The sequence below is a fragment of the Peromyscus eremicus genome, chromosome 3 (assembly GCF_949786415.1).
Source record: "Peromyscus eremicus chromosome 3, PerEre_H2_v1, whole genome shotgun sequence".
Taxonomy (NCBI): domain Eukaryota; kingdom Metazoa; phylum Chordata; class Mammalia; order Rodentia; family Cricetidae; genus Peromyscus; species Peromyscus eremicus.
Genome location: NC_081418.1, coordinates 7,660,187 through 7,677,347, shown reverse-complemented (window position 1 = coordinate 7,677,347; position 17,161 = coordinate 7,660,187). Strand labels below are relative to the sequence as shown.

General features: G+C 40.0%; 1 protein-coding gene and 1 long non-coding RNA gene across 3 annotated transcripts in view; both read left to right on the top strand.

Moving 5' to 3' along the window:
* Positions 1 to 1,107: 1,107 nt before the first annotated feature.
* Positions 1,108 to 3,399, top strand: LOC131905635 (uncharacterized). Its single transcript, XR_009377999.1, has 4 exons — positions 1,108 to 1,231; positions 2,249 to 2,266; positions 2,956 to 3,040; positions 3,128 to 3,399. It is a non-coding gene; the product is annotated as an uncharacterized LOC131905635 (long non-coding RNA).
* Positions 3,400 to 7,282: 3,883 nt separating this feature from the next.
* The window catches only part of Cacna2d1 (calcium voltage-gated channel auxiliary subunit alpha2delta 1), a 440,143-nt gene continuing 430,264 nt past the window's right edge, over positions 7,283 to 17,161 (top strand). For both annotated transcript variants that reach the window (XM_059257264.1, XM_059257263.1), the window contains exon 1: positions 7,283 to 7,467. In XM_059257264.1, coding sequence (XP_059113247.1) covers positions 7,373 to 7,467 — 95 coding nt within the window. In that variant the 5' untranslated portion in view covers positions 7,283 to 7,372. The remainder of the gene's footprint in view (positions 7,468 to 17,161) is intronic.

Sequence of the window (17,161 nt, the reverse complement as noted above, 5' to 3'; positions counted from 1 at the left end):
AGGTGGGGTTGGCCTCCAACTCAGAGATCTACCTGCCTCTGCCTCCATAGTGCTGGGATTAAAGGTATGCGCCACTATAGCCTGGCTACCATATTGTATGCAATTAGACAGATCTGTGTCATTTTTAATGTACTTTGATGGTGAACCTGCTTTTCTGCAGTTAGGGAGGTGCTTCCAATGATTGCAAGAATCAACAATTTGAATATTCGAGGGAAGAGAAGTTTAGAGGTTTGAATGAACTCAAGTTTTCTTATGACAAATTAGTGTAAGCCATGGGGTGGGGGTGCATGGGACAGAGAATAGGAAGTGTAAGACTCCTGAACACTGTCAAGATGGGTAACTTTCCAGGTGAGAACAGTTTTGGAAGCAGCTCAGCTCGTGATGATACCCTTTCCTCCTAATCCACATCCATCCCTCCCTCGTTGTGAGTGTCCCTGGATCATGCTTTAGATAGGAAAGGGTGGTCTGGGAGATTGCATGTGAAAAGAATGTAGGCTAATCAAAGTTCTTGAGTGATTTACTATAAAAAGTCACCTTGCACAACATCCTAATTGAAATAGCTTAGGTGTTTTACCTAGATCATGTGTTGAAAGAATAGATTTGTGGCTTATCAAATGCAGAGAATTCACACTTATATTACAGTACTTATGTTTAAAGATTTGAATGTTATTTATTTTTGATGTAAAAATGAATTACATATTAACATCACATATTTAAAAAATCTTAGAAAAAGTCTTTAGTTATTCATATTTTCTCTTAAATTGTATAACATTGATTATGTATTTGTTCAGAAATTTAAAAAATTGATTTGATTGAATATTTGTTTAGAAAAATTGAGTTGTCCTACTTTTTTCTTCCCATTTATGTTCATTTTTAAAAACAAATAGTGCAAAATTTTCATAGTAGCTTTACATTACAAACTTAAAAACTAGATCCACCCCACCTGCTCTTTAGCTGGCAAATGTATAATCGTATCATGAATTATCACTTAGCCACGAAAGGGGCAAACTATTGATACAGGAAATAATGTGAATGGATCTCAAAAGCATTATGACAACAGAATACAGCCCATGTCACTGGTTCCAGACCACTTAAAAATCCATTCACATAGCAGTCTAAGATGCCAAATTACAGAGACGGAAAACACTCACATCTCCCGCCCTGGTTTCTTTAGACAGTTATGGCCTTCGCATTTCCCGCCGTCTCTTTGACCCTGTCTTCTTGGCGGAATGTTTTCTTCACTGTGTGGACAAACATCCTTTCCTTTATGTTGTTTCTTCTTCATGTTTTCTGTTTTCTCTTCTCTGGATAATGTATCTTTGTCTTCCCTCATTTTTCTACCACCTTTGCTCCATGTGTGTGCGTGCGTGCGTGCGTGTGTGTGTGTGTGTGTGTGTGTGTGTGTGTGTGTGTGTCTTTTGGTAATGTGTTAAATTCAACACTTGCCTGTTGGGAATGAAACTGATCAAAAGAGGGGGTGGAGAAGGGGCGGGGTGGGTTGCCTGGTAATTTAGGGGATGACAAGGCAAACTGACAGAAGTGGAGTCTCTTCCTGAACGCTGATGAGCCAAGGGTACCGTCACACAAGGGTACCGTCACACAAGGGTACCGTCACACAAGGGTACCGTCACACAAGGGTACCGTCACACAAGGGTACCGTCACACAAGGGTACCGTCACACAAGGGTACTCGTCACAGCGGAACTGAAGGGGAACGCAGGGCTGTAAGGAGGTTTTTGGTGACTCTGACAAGTACTTTGTTGCTGTTGAAAGGGAAACGTTTGTTATATTTTGATGAATAAAAATGAAATGGGAAGTTTAAAGGAAATATATATTCAACACAGTCTACAAGAAACACCAGAGTATTCCAATATTCTTTTCAAAAGCATCAGGCCTGAGAGAAAAGCAATTTTCAGATACCAGAAGAGAAAGACATACAGGTGATTAATATATACATAGCCCTTCCAACCAAAATGTGTTTGCTCTTGTTAAAAACAGTGACTGCTAACCCTGTGTGGATTGAGATAGTTACAAATGTTATTAGTTACAGCTAAATTAGTAAATGCTATTAGAGTATAATAATGAACACAAAAAAATCTTAAGGAGTTGGAGTTATTTATTAAATACTTTGTTATGTATCTGAATGCTTTAAACTAACTAAAAACTAATTTACAAGTCTCCTAACAGCACAAAGTACAATCTGGAAAACAAAGAATAACAAAAGATATGTTAATCTCTTTTGCAGGAAGGCTCCCAGCAACATCCAGGTAGTCAATAAACTCACCTTGAAATCCTTACTGCATTGCTGTGGACCATCTTCACCCTGGCTGACACATTTGTTCAATCAATCCTTCTAGTTAGCTATGGACACTCTAAGAGTTACATCCTTCAAGAATAGGCCACCCAAGTGGAAAACCTAAAACTTGTGTGTAAGGAAAAGAAAATAAATTTCTATAAATTCCAATTATGCACAACAAAGCTACTTAGAATTTTTCTAATCCCTCTCTAGTTTTAAAGATATGTGATATTTAAAACTGTAGTGATTTGGTCAGGAAAAAAAGAAAACAAAGGATAGCCTATAACAATATCCTTTACTTACTTATGCATCATAGTATTTTTCCCAAAATTATCGAGAATCTTGGGGATTACTCTTGATCACCCTGTATATCTTGAGTAAGTTTCTGTTCCTGGATAATATTTAGTCTGTTGGTTTTCAGAGGTATACATGTACAACTACAAAAGTTCACTTTCCCCTCTGTGATTAACCATAGTAACATGATCTTTATTTTGTCATCTATCAATGCAATATGACTTTAAAAGTAGAGATCCCTAAATGTATTCAGATGGTTGTATATGTATTCTAGCAATCTTAGGCATTTAAACCTCTAAAGTGAACACACATGGGAACACCAGTACAATGGTGCTCACATTTTCCCTCCCATGCTCATTACCACAGGGTGAACTCCTGGCCACCCTCTCCTGCAATGCTTCTGTGGACCCCATCTGACAGATTAACCGAACAACCTCTGTAGTCTACTGTAGTAAGTAACAGCTGACTGTGTTCCACAACACAGCCTTTGTTGTGTAGAAACATGCTAGACTGTAGTGGTAAGTTTCTGTATTTACAGAACACGAAAACAAAGCCTTAGAGGAGGAAGACCCATAGATGGTATCCACTGTCTTCCTCTTTGCTAGGAAGCTCATCAATATGATATAGGAGACTGGAAACTACTTACTTTGGGTAAGTAATTGAATTTCCCACTTCCCTTTGCCTAGGTATGCCTGAGGACATGCATTCTATGTACTGTACTATAATTTACAGTCCAATAGAACAAAACAAAACACAGTTCTCAGTTTGTGGATGGACTGAAGACTCTGAAATCTAGATTTCAGAGAAATGGAGGGTTTCTTTTCTTTTTTTTTTCAGTAGAAAGTCATACTGTGGGCCATTATTTTCTGCAGGTCCTGAAATGTGATTATGATTAACAGAAGTGGAGAGCAAGGAATAGGGAAAACCAAGCAAGAACAAAAAAGCTGAATGTGAAATTCTATGATTAGCAGAGTTTGGAAGCTGAATAACATAAAAGCTATTGTTATATTGGGGTGTAGTGATGCATGACTTTAATCCCGGGACTCAAGAGGCGACAGGTGGATCTCTGTGAGTTCAAGGCCAGTCTGGTTTATATATATATAGTAAGTTTCAGGACAGCAGTTCTATGTAGAGAAATCCTGAAAAAGAAAGAAAGAAAGAAAGAAAGAAAGAAAGAAAGAAAGAAAGAAAGAAAGAAAGAAAGGAAGAAGGAAAGAGCTATTGCTTATGTACAGATATGACGATGTTTTATAGAGGCCAGCATAAATTTACCATGAAAGTGAATAACAAACAATAGAGAGCAGTAAATGTGTTCAACACTGCTTGTTGTCTATGTAGAAAAGCATTTCTTTCATCAGAAGTTGAATGCCCTATCTATCTATCTATCTATCTATCTATCTATCTATCTATTATCTATCTAAATATCTATCTTCTATCTTACTTGGGCCAGTTTATTCTAAATAGTTTGTTTATAGGAAACATTTGACCATATTTCTTAATTTAGAATAGTTTCTTTTTCCATTGTTTTAAATGAAGACTTTTTGGTGCCACTTTATTTTTAAAGCACTGAGAAAGAACTCTCTCTCCAACTTGAACTTCAGTGCACATTCCCTTGACCACTCTCCAGGGACTCCATTTCTGCCTTGCTTTCTTCCCATTCTCCTGGGAAGGCTTCTCCAAGGAGGCACAGCAGTTGACCCTTCCGCTCTTTTGTCGTCTTTCCTTGATAGGGTAACTATTGAGAGGTACCAGGAAGTGACGAATCACGTATCTGTTGTAAGTAAAAGTTAATATTTTCCATTCATTAAATCCCCTTAAAACTCTCTTGCAGAACTGATGAAATACAAAATATTCTGCAATGCTTCACTAATTTACTTTCCAATTAAAATGGTTTTGCTTAAATGAACATTAGACATTGAGTTTTTTGCTTCTTGTTCTGTTTTTAGGCCATAATGCAGCCATTTTGTTTTTAATCATCAGTCCTTTTGATTCATAAACATTTTAGCTTGATTGACAGATTTTGGGGATTTAGGGAACTTTTATTAAAATTAATGGAATATAATATGAGTTTTATGGAACTTTCTTAAAACAATGCAATTGAGATAAGAAAACATTGTGAAAGGGTATGGTTAATCCAGTAGACACATAATGCATGTTGTGAAGGTGACTTTGTTTTAGCTATCATATATATATATATGTATATATATATACACACACATATATATGTATATTTAAAGAAATTCATTTTGAATATTTTCATTTAAAAGTTTTGTGTTGACAAAAACAATTAACAGCTAAATCTCACTGCAGAGAATTAAAAGATTTAGGCTTGTAGTTGAAAACCACCTACCCTTCAAAATAAGAGTTGTGGAAGCAACTTCTTCCACCATAGTTTCAGCTACAGCAGAGCACAGTACTCTATCAGAGAGCAGCAAAGTTAATAATAAAACCTGACTTACCTTCTCAAGACCATTTTTACATTCTTTTACTCTATAAGCCTTTTGTCCTGAAAAAAAAAATGTAACACTGGAAATCATGTACCATGGTAGGAAGCCTGGCGTATTAATGAAATAATTGATAGAATATATTATAACAATATTTTAATATAGTAAGCCTATTATGATACCAACACATTATGTAGATAATAATGAACATCTAATTCTCTTGTTCTAATCCTCGTGCTGGAGAAGATCAGCCTATGAGTCATTAAAAATTGAAAAGAATGATGGATTTGACTATTTGGGTGTCTAACTTTGGAAAGAAAAGGTATCAGCAGTTGTAAAATATCCGTCAGAGCTGTGGCTCTCAATCCCATTACATCCCACTTCATCCCTCATGCCGCAGCTCTGGTGCCAAGCTCTTTCTCTGCCTAACACAAAACAAACTAAGTTAAGTCGCTCTGGGGTGCCTTTGTGAGGCCACTCAGAGTAGGAAGAAGGAAACAAAGGGCGAGATAGAGAGGCAGAGGACATAAAGAAAACAAATACGGCGTGAAAAGGAAGCGGTAAGGGGAAGGAAAGCTGAACCACAGGGCCAAACCCCATAAAATCACAAACACATTTGTGATCTGGCCACAATCACCCTTACCACCATCATCTCTTTGTTTGGGGAGGTTGCCTTTAGAGAATCAATTCCAAATGAGTAGCGGTCTATCCTTCCATAAACCCTTGGGCCCCAAGAGAGGAGGGAGGGGTGATTAAAAATCTTACAGCCGCAGGAATCGTTACAGACTCTTCGCCTTAGCGGGAGGGTCTTTTTTTTTTTTTTTTTTTTTTTTCTCATCTCGAACTGTATTCTCTGACTTCATGTCAAGTGTTTTCATATCCTTCTGGAGGCAGCTGAAGAATTTGTGCGCTCCATGAAGCCTTTCTAGCAGCGGCTCACCAAATCCATCCTTGAAGGTGGCCTGAGCCAGTCAGGGAAGGTATAATTGAAGACCTTTTGTTTTGTTCTGTTTCTAGAAGACCCACGCATAGAAGCCCTGCCACTACTTCACCCCAGGGTGGAGGTGAAACCAGCCCTTCCTCCATGTTTCAGATGGATTTTGCAGAGTGCCACCTGTTTCTGATGTTAACTCCGTTCTGTGTTCACACCGACGCAGTGAATTCACCCGGCAACAACCTTGTCTGGCAAAGCCGTCCAGTGGTCAGGACAGGGAGTTTTTCAACCGGTTGGAAGGTTGCTTACTAGGATGTTACCAAAGCCCATTGCCACAGTAACCGCCCTCGAAGGAGTATTCATCCCTCTACCCTTCATTCCTACGGCACTGGCACTGTAGGAGAAACAGCCTTAGCTGTTCTTCATCTACTCCCAGCCCTCCCCTGAGGCTCCGTCCCCGCCAGGTAAACCGAGTCTAGCTGTATCTGGGCATAGGGCCGCTGGCACCATTAGTACCCAGCCCTGTCAAAAGCTGTAACCCCTGGCACACCATGAAAAACAGTGCCACCTGGTAGAGTCGACAGAGGCGCTTTCAAACGCACCACAAACCCCTCCCACATGTGTTGTCAAATCACTTCATGATTCCTAGGCAGGCAGTAGATTCTCCGCCTGGGAGAGGCGCTTGGGGGCCCCTGCCAGATTGTGCAAAAAATAACCCCGGAGGAGGAGGCGAGCCAAGTGCTCGGCAGGAGCTCGCGCGCCCGTGGCTGCCCGCGGGCCGCCGGGGGTCCCCTGGGGAGCCCCTCCGGGCCGGGTCGGCTCGGCCTCCGCACGCCCCGCGGCGGGAGCCGGAGACGCCGACTTCGGGAGTTCCTCTCTGCCTTGTATGGAGGGCTGCGCCCGGCCCGTCCCCGCCCGGCTCTGACGCCCGGCCCTCCCGCTGCCCACCCACGGCCGCCTCCCCGCGACCCGCCCGGGGAAGGCAGCCCGAGCCCGGCTCCGGCCACCCCCATCCCCGCAGCCGCCGCGTCCCCGCGCCGCCCCCTCCGCCCCCGCCCCGCCCCCGCCCTCGCCTGGGCGACCGCGGATAAATCAGGGAGGCGGCGAGCGCGGGGAGCCAGAGCGCGCGGGCGCCGGCAGGCTGGCCGAGCTCCGTTTCCACGGTCGCCCTTGATGGCGGCGCAGGCGAGGCCGCCCAAGAGGCACGGAGCGGCCGCCACGCGCTAGAGAGTCCGCCCGGCCCCGCCCGGCCCGCCCGCCCGCCCGCCGGCTCGCCCGCGCCCGGCCCGCCGCTCCCCGCTCGCCCTCCCGTAGACGCCGGGTCCCCGGCGCGGTTCCCCGGCCGCCGCGTGCAGCCCCGCCGCCTCCGGGCGGGCAAGGAGGGCACTGATCTTCGATCGCGAAGATGGCTGCTGGCTGCCTGCTGGCCTTGACTCTGACACTTTTCCAGTCTTGGCTGATCGGCCCCTCGTGCGAGGAGCCCTTCCCTTCGGCCGTCACGTAAGTCGGCGGGCCCGCCCGGGCGGGGGCTGGAGGCGGGGGTCCCGTGCTCGGCGGGCGCCGGGCTGCCCGTGGGGGGCGGGGAGCGCGGCTGGGAGCCGCGGAGGCCGGGCGGGCCAGCCGTGCGAGCCGTGTGCTGCCGGCCGCTGGAGTGAGCTCGGAACCGGCGTGCGGAGGGAGCCTCGGCCGGCCGCGCCGTCCCGGGGAACGTCCGCTAGCCGTCGGCGGCGTCTCAGCCCGGTCTCCGAGGATGCTCCACGCTGAAGCCCGTAGCCGGACTTGGGGAAAAACTTTGCAGGCATACCCAGCTCCCACCAAACCCGGCCAGATGAAAAGTTGTGTTTCCGTTAGGTATTTCACAGAGTTAATTTCAGGCTGGCTCAGGGAGTGTGCGCTTCTCGTGTACTTGGCCTCTAGGATGCTAATTGCTGTGCTGTCCAAACTCATTTAGATCCCAAATTACTAGGAGCGCCTGACAGCTTCCCTGGTTTCCAGCCAGCTCGCTCCCGGCAGCTGAGCTTGCTGTCCACCCCAGCGCTCACAGGTTCCAGGGCCACCCAAGCCAACCTATCCAACCCTTTATTTGAAACATCTAAGTGCCGACAGACACGCGGTTCCTGTTCTTAGAATGAATAGAACCCCTATTCTTTGAGGGAGGGACTGTTTCCACAGACTCCTGCAATTTTCTCTTATTTTTAACATTTCTAAAATAACTTTCAAAAAAAAAAAAACCGTTGCTATTCTGGAAATAGAGTGTTGAAAGGTAGCTATAGTCACACGGCGGAAGGGAACGCAATGCAACCATTCTCCGCTCTCTCAGGCTGCAAGAAGGAATCAGAGTCAGTGGCACATATAAATATATACATATTTTTAAAAAGCGCTGAATAGCTTATCTGGCATTCTGGGAAAGCATTTATTTTGGTTCTTGAAGGTACTTTAAAGCTTCTCAGAGTAGGTAGTCTTAAGTGGGTGAGTCACTTTAATGCATTTTACATAACAAAAACAAAGCCCAGGGTAGCCTGCCCGGCTTTTATGCTGCGGGGAATCACTTGCTGTCCTTTGTTGGCAGAAAGCTCAATCCTGGTGTTTTGGGGGTACACTAGAAGTGCATCCGTACTAGCTGGAACCCGACAGCTATTATTTAAGATTTGGCCTAGATAATTTATCACCTTAGATGTCAGTGTAAGCATCTAGAGATGCATATTTCAGCCCGGGGAAAGGGGGTGTCTAATATTTTTGCCATTGATTTACAGTAATGTTCTCTTTAGGTAATCTTCTATAAAAATGATTGCATATCTTTTTTGTTATGAAGCAAAAGTGTAAAAGCCATCTGTAGAGCTTCGTTTAATTGGCAGAATGTTCCAACTGTTTAATTTTAAGCATAAAAAGTCTTAAGAATTCCCAAGATGCTACAAAATCATTTAGTCTTATTAAGAAATCACACTTTTGCTTATTATATTTTTAGTACTTTTGAAGCTTGGCCTATTACATAAGGACTCGGGTGACGCTCATGCATTTTGTGTCAAATAAGTTGTGGCTTTTAAGAAGTCATAATCTTAACTTACTCGGGTTGTACCTTTTTAGTGTTGTTTCAAATTTATTTGCCAATATTTCTATCATTTGGGGAGGGTGTTTCCTCACATTAAGGAAAACAAAATGCAAAAAAACCCCACTCATTCTTGAGCATGTCATAGAAAAATATTAATGCAAAAAAATCTTTGTTAGAAAAACATCTGCAATAAATGCATTCCCAAAATTAAGCAACTCCATTTCCCCGGTTGGATATGTGCTAAAGATATGAACAAGATCAAATATGCATTTAAGATTGGAATTAGGGCACCATGATTCCTTTTCTTTGAAAGGATTTGAGTTGTTTTCAAACAATGGGAGTATAAAAATATTTACATAGTATGTGAAACACTATTATGGACTCAGAACAGGCTTTGTGGCTCAAAGTCAGTGGATTGAGGGTAGTAATAACAATGCTTTTGGAAGCCTTCCCGCTTCTGCGATTATTTATCTGTAAAGTTAGTAATTCTGTCTTCGGAGAAGGATAGTAGGCATTTGTACTTGATGTTAGATTTCAGAATAAAATCTGTGAAAAGACATGTGGCATCAGTCTCATCAAGAAACAGTGTCATTTGCTTTGCTTGCATGAAAAAAAAATGAAATGCAGTGGTTATCAAGATAAAGCTCAGACCTTTTGGAGAAAAATCAAGATTATAAGAAGGGAATCCAGAGATTGTAACAGTTACTGAAGGCAAATTATTATGCTTCTATTTATAAATTTCTTTATATTGGCGGTTTTATTTTTTAGCAAAAATATAAAATGAGAATTTTTCATTTTCAGAAGAGGAAGACCATGCCATTAACACACTGTAACATTAATTAGGCACTAATTGGAGTTGGGGCTGAATTATACATGTAATTAAAAGGTATTTTTTTTTAGCAATGTTAATAGGAAAGTCTTCAGTTTTTTTTATGATAAATAAACGTATTACTCTAAATGCTGAATTTTCTGCCCCTGCTTTAACATTCCAATATAGTATATTCTCCTGCAATAGAATAGAAACATAGCCCAACAATTAGCATTCAAACAATGAGTTTATTTTCAGGCAAAGGAATTTTGATACAGTTTTTATTTCTTATGGGCTAGATATTTCTTTTGGATATACTTTTCAAAGTAAGGTGTGAAACTAAATACATGATGTGCTAGCCAGCATCCATGCTTATTGGCTTAGGCTTCGATGGAAAACACATTATCTTCACATTTTAATATACATATGTTATATTGGTGTCTCAAAAAGGGCAGCTCTCTTTCTGGAAATAATTTCTTGGCACGTATGTTAAAACGTATCTATTTTAAAATTCAGGAACACATGCACATTGATCAGTATAGTAATGTTAATTTAAAATCTGTCCTTAATTTTAGAACCTGTTTATAAATCCACTTTTAAAACATTATAGTTAAAATTAAATTTTTATCTCAGTCATATCAAAGTGCTACCCAGTGAACAACAATTGGACGAAAGCCAATTACTATATTGGATTTGATTATAAATTTATAATGATCTAAATATATAACTACAGATTTAGTTATTTTTAAGAAATAAGTATAGCATGTCATAAAATTTAGTAGTTTTGAGTAATGAATACTTATGATACATATTTTCTGTTATTAGGTAGACATATTGCTGGATGCCATGATGTTGGGTCGGGTATTAGCTATTCCATGTATTAGGAGTCAGTGATCTAGACAGGCTCACTTGACCTTTCTATTCGACATGGCATGAGGAAATGCATCTTATTAAAGAATATAAAATAAAATAGTATATATAGAATCTAAAATGAATGAGTGTTAAAGACCCTTTTCCCAATTTCCAATTGGTTCTCATAAGCCTAACAACATAAGAACATTACTCTACAGGTGTATGAGTAGAATATGAAAAAAAGATGTATTTCTCTGTATAAATAGTAACAGTGTTTAATTTGTCATTGTTATATGTAGGTATTTAAGCAGCTATTTGCATTGGCATTTCAGTGAGCATTAGGCCAACTGAAATAAAATCTAAAAAATCATTTTAGAAAAATATGAACAATAATGTAAGCTTAATGGTTATAGGAAGGATATAAATGAGGTTGCATCTTTCCTTTGTTCCAGTGGGTTTTATTAATTATAATTTCATACGCACAATGAACACTAGAATTTAAAGCAGGTAGTTCAGCTTCAAAATAGGTAAAAATCTTATCTCTCATTTTCTTCAAAGAAAACTAAGCATCTGGATACCTTTCTATTGTATCTTTGATGTAGAAAATAACAATACAGTATGCTTCTGTGCTTTTCTGTGAAGAGGCATGCAAATAAAGTATTGTCTTTAAATTTATTATTTACTTTGAGAGCATGAATTTATAACAAGATATGTAGAATTTTTAAAATGATTAAATGTTTGTGCTCACAACTGTTATTTAATTCATATGTTCTCTGTAACGTCATTAGATAAAATACCTATGCATTGCTCCTCTTCTCTTCCCTATTTTCAATAGAGATACGTATTTCCAAGACAGTAATTTTTTTCTTCTTAATCTTGATTCCGACTATTTATCTTCAATGAAGTATTAACTTTAAGCTTGGAAATTTAAGTGGGTGAGATAAAATATTTTTGTGGAATTATGCAATTTTAAATCTCCTTTAGTATCTTATAGGTATCGCCCCAGAAAGTTCTGTCATAAGTATGTGTAGAATGATTTAAAGAAATCAGAATTTGTTTTAATGTTTCTGAAATGTAACATTTTATTGTTAAGAAGTAACAGCCCTCCATCAACTATGTTAAAAGGGCTGTTTGAGGTAGTATGTCCAAGAGTGTGTAAGCTGCTACTGTGAGGAACGAACTGTTACGTTGTTTCCACTCTTTCCTCAGAGCCTGCAGGTAGACTGTGTGCTGGGACTCTGAGTGTGGCAGCCTATCCTTTTGCTCATGGAGTACCTATAAGTAGTACTCTAACGTTTTCAGCCTGGCATGTGGTTACTCTCCTGTCCACTTGAACTGAGCAGTGATAGCCAACCATGGAGCCTGTACGTGATTTACTGGGGCTTCTATGTGCAGTAAGACATGAAAATGGGAGCATCATATTCTTTACAGAGTTGACAAAAAATGTCAGTTGAATACAGGATAACAACTTGTACTGAAAAGGTAGGAACCTTGACACGTTTGCCTCCTAGTACAAGGATCTAAAGATTTAGCACATAATTAGATAATCTGTCAAGTGTGTACAGTTATAGTATTCTTTAATTCTTAGATAATATTTTGTATGTTAAAATATACATGTACAAATATATATTCATATACATACATACATACAAACAAACAAATACACTGGATGGTTTGCTAGGTAAAAAACTATGCAATGTAAGCTCATTCATAGGGTCCATGCTGTAAGATTTCTCTTAATCATTTACTGTCTTCAAGGCTTAAATCTCATTCCAAGTATTAGAGTGGCTTGTTAAGAGGAGTATATCTGACATTATACACAAGAGTAACTTGAAAATGAAACTATTGCACTTAAAATCTTGGCTACCCATGAAAAAGTTCGTCTATCATGGGTAATTTTACTTTTGTATTTATGTAGCGCATGCAGATATGTTGGTAAGAGTTAAATATATTTGGTAATATGATATTATTTTAGAAATGAAGATATCATGTGAAGGTTTAAAACATTATATAAAATATGAGCTTTAGGCATTCCTTGCTTAAAGTCTTTCTTTTGCAGTGATTTAGTAAATAGGAACAAATACTATAAGCAATTAAAACAATGAATCGAACAGGGGCCATTTTTTCCTAACTTTTGGAATTTATTCGTACAGATTCTAATAATGTTATAAACAAGGAAACCATTGGTCTGTGGCCTGAACGAGCAGGTACACTTTTGTTTTTAATTTCATATATATCATTCTGATTCAGAATTATTGAAATTAATATATATGATATATGACATATCATATATAAATTATATCAGTATTTGAAGTTCTCTTTGAATATGAATATGGAACATTTTGGGCTAAATGTTATTTTAACATATGCTTCTGCTGATTTTTTTTAAACCATATGCTCAGTGAATTAAAAAAATTAGGATACATTTAAAATTCAGTATCATAAATGCAAGAACCATTTCAACTAGAAACGATGGCATAGAAAATGATGGTCTTGTTCTTTTTAAACATGTCAGTTTCAGGCTAATCTCACTGTCCAAGTTCTTTTTCCTGGGCAATTAAAATTTTACTATGGTCCTCTCCTAATGCATGATGAAAAATAATCCTTGCAATTTTGTTTTTAGTACTGTGTATCATTTCTTTTTTTTTCTGCACATGAGCATACACTGAATACTAATCATAATTTATTGTGTGCATGGACATCCAATCAAATAGGGACATCCAATCAAATAGGGACATCTTGGTCCCCCCCCGCCCCGGGGGGGGGGTGTTCATAGCCAGCTCTTAAGTGCAGGTCTTTCTCACTTGAATCTCTGCTCCATGTTTGCTGGAACTTCCTCCTACCTTCCAAGGGAAATTTGTGAGGGATTGTGACACCCAGATAAATCTGTAGCACATAATTGACACTTCTATCCAAACTATCAGACAGTCTAGACAATTGTTTCCTTTGACATTTGCCCACATACTGTGGGGATAATTAGAAGAACAAATGGGAAAGAGCTGATAACATTGTCCTTTTCTCAGGTGCTTACAGGCTGGCCGTACAAAGGGATGGCTAGACAGGCATGCCTTAGCCTCAGAGTTAAAAGACGAATAGCTCAATAAAATAAATGAGGTCACACACACTGGGAAAACTGCTTGTTTTTAAACAACAGGCCTGAGATAAGAGTACTGTGAGGAGTAAAGCCAAAGAGTGGGGCGGAAAAAGGAGCCCTCAGATTTACGAGTTACAAAATTGCAGATGCTGAGGTATCGCTTGGCTGTTCTCACTGTATTGTCACCCCTGGCTCCTTCCTAATGTGTAGCTGTTCCCACTGTATTGTCACCCCTGGCTCCTTCCTAGTGTGTAGCTGTTCCCACTGTATTGTCACCCCTGGCCCTTTTCTAGTGTGGTTTTTCTTGGACTTGAAATTCTGTTCACTAAGTGTGACATTCATTTTAGAGACCTAAATATTCAGATATGGAAATTCAGCTTAAGAACTACAGACATTAAACTTGTCTAGATCTCAAAAACATAAAATACTTACAAATTCATATGTTTTTATGCATCTCTAGGGAAACGGTTCCTTGGATAAGAAATATTAGCATAATATTTTATTAAAAGCTTTAAGTGTTAATTATCAAGCATGAAGCTCTGTGACAAAATTTCTTTCATGAAATTATAAGAAACAAAATAACCTGTAGATGAGCAGGCTTCTAAATGTGCACTCACAACAATTTGGGCCAATAAGTAAATAGTCTATTTCCTTTTTAGAAATAGTTTAAATTTATACTTTCTCTTTCAATATTTTCTGCTCCAAATATTTCAACCTCAAATATAATTTCATCCAACAACTAAGGAATTGTTATTCACTGTGAATCATGTACTTCACTGAGGTACATCCTAGGAATACAAATCAAGGAAGGGCATCCCAATGAATGACAATCACAATTCCAACTTAAGTATGAAATACTGGGGTGCATGGCCACGCAAAGGGCAGAATAATGCATATTGGAAAAGCACTACCTATTGAAACATGACCTGTTGGGTTTTAGGCATGGCTGTGTAAAATGTGTGTCCTCATCCTCTGTTGTTGGGAATTTGAAGTGGAAGAAAAAGTGGTGGCAGATTTTGAACCATATTCTGTACCAAATGATTAAAGAGGGACATGTTTGTGACTGAGTCAGGGAGAGAAGGGAGTAGACTAACTCATCGTCATTTGACAAGTGGTACTCCAGATCTACAAAACCATGGTAATGAGAAAGTGAATCAGGTGGAGGGTGTGCAGTAGGGGTGAAATTTCAGGCCTTGGTGATAGGATTTGTGAAATCACAGAGGGAAGAATTGGAGATGAAGCTAAGTCCTCTAGCAGGTAGACTGTGTTTCACTAAACTTCATTCCCTGAGGAGGACTACTAGGTAAGTGTTGACGCTGAAGTGATGGATACATTGACTGGATGTCGCTGAGTCTGTACTGTTTTGCAGGTATGTTTTGGTCCTTAGAACTACATCTGTGTGGTGTTTGGGGGTCAATTCAAAATAGCCAGAAGCAGGGTGCATTCGTTTATTTGGTTAAGACTATTTGGTATCCATAATGGAGATTTTCAAAGGAGATGTGAGGCACTTTTCCTTTGCAGAGAGGCCAAACAATATGGTCACATTAAGGATGTCAGCAAGCTGGTGGTACAAAAGAGCAGTTTCAGTAGTGCTGGTGACAGAAACATGGTCTCTGCACTTTGAAGGCATAAAGGAAATTGAGAATATGGAGACAGCAAGTACAGATTGCTCTTTCTAGGAATTTGGCTATTCGAGGGAAGTAAGAAATCTAGAATAAATTCAGAATAGGAAGGAGGAAAGGATTTGGAATTCTTTAATTTCAAGAACAGGAATTATGTTAGGTCATTTGGAATAAAATTTCGTAGGAAATCAATTATAGGACTATTGTGAACCAAAAAAAAGGGGGGGATGTTTTTAGGTAGCGGTGGAGCTAGGCTATTCCATCATGAAAGCTGAAGTCAAATGCGAACCAACAGATATGGGGTAGGGAAGACTGCCATTAACATCACCTTTCAAGTCAGCCAGCCTAGCTTCCTCTGGTTTACCTCCTTATTCTTCCCTTCAGATCAACTTCATCTGCTTCCTCCGACTTCTGGTTTGAAAGACTGTGAAGGCTCATGTTGTCTTGATTGAATCACATGGAGTTCAGATGCTTACTAAAATGTATCCTGAAAAAAATAGGTTGATAAGCCAAAGGAGGGGTTTGATAGCTGTTTATATCTCAGACAGTTGCGAGTGGGATATGTTATTTGGTAAAGGGACTCTGACTGAGCTTTGGCTTGTTTTCTTGGTCCCTTCTCATCAACAGGCATTTCCTTGTGGAGGACCAGTGGCTATTACCATCGGTGGTAGAAAAAGCAATTTTCAGAAAAGGCTGTAGGTGCTGAGGAAGGTATATAGACAGAAATGTGTTCCTGGAGTGGCTGTGAATAACGGAGGAAACAGCCCAAATGGCAGAGAGATGAGAGCCATTAGAGAGACCATGCTTGATGGATGAATGTTCTGACAGAGGCACATGAAGGAGGAATCGAGGATGAAAAACAATGTCTTATAAAGTAACCTTTGGAACTTGAATCAACCTTCACCATTAAAGCAGATCTTTGAAATGTAGAGTAGACACAAAATTAATTGGAGATGTTTTTAGGGGAATGTTCTAATTCATACCTTCTACTCTGTAGAATGACTTGACATGGTTCACCACATAATGCATTGAGGTTAGAAATACTCAGAGTTTGATGTTCATAGACTAGATCTGTGCCTGTTGTTCTTGGGAGTGAGAGGATTTCAGCCCTCTATTCTATTCCCCTCGCACACAGTGACATTTGACTTGGTTATTTCCTGGACCTCTTTCTTGGGAGAGATTGTTTTGATTGTAGTTTTCAATGATTAAATCTAGTAAATGTTTGTGTGGTAGTTTGAATAAGAATGGCCACCATAGGCTCATATATTTGAATGCGGAGTCGCCAGGGAGTGCTACTATTTAAAAGGATTAGAAGAGTTAGGAGGTGCGGCCTTATTGGAAAAAGTGTGTCAATGGGGGTGGCTTTGAGGTTTAAGAAGCCCAAGCCAGGCCCAGGCTGACTTCCGGCTGCCTCTGGCCCAGAATGTAACTCTGGGCTACTGCTTCAGTATGCGCCAGCTTGCTGCTGTGCACTCTACTGTGATGATAATGAACCAAACCTTTGGAACTAAGCAAGCCTAATTAAAGGCTTTCTTTTGTAAGAGTTTGCTATGGTCATGGTGTCTCTTCACAGCAATAGAGCATTGACTAAGACAAGCTTGAGATTTAAAGGTATAACATCATTGATCAGATTTCAAAGGTAGTTCTTGGCAATTCAACATTTTTATTTATTAATTTTTAGGTAAATGTTGGTGGTTTACTCCCTTGTTCCATTGTTTATAACTATCCTCCCCATGCTCAATATTCAGTAGTTTGCATTGAAACAGAAT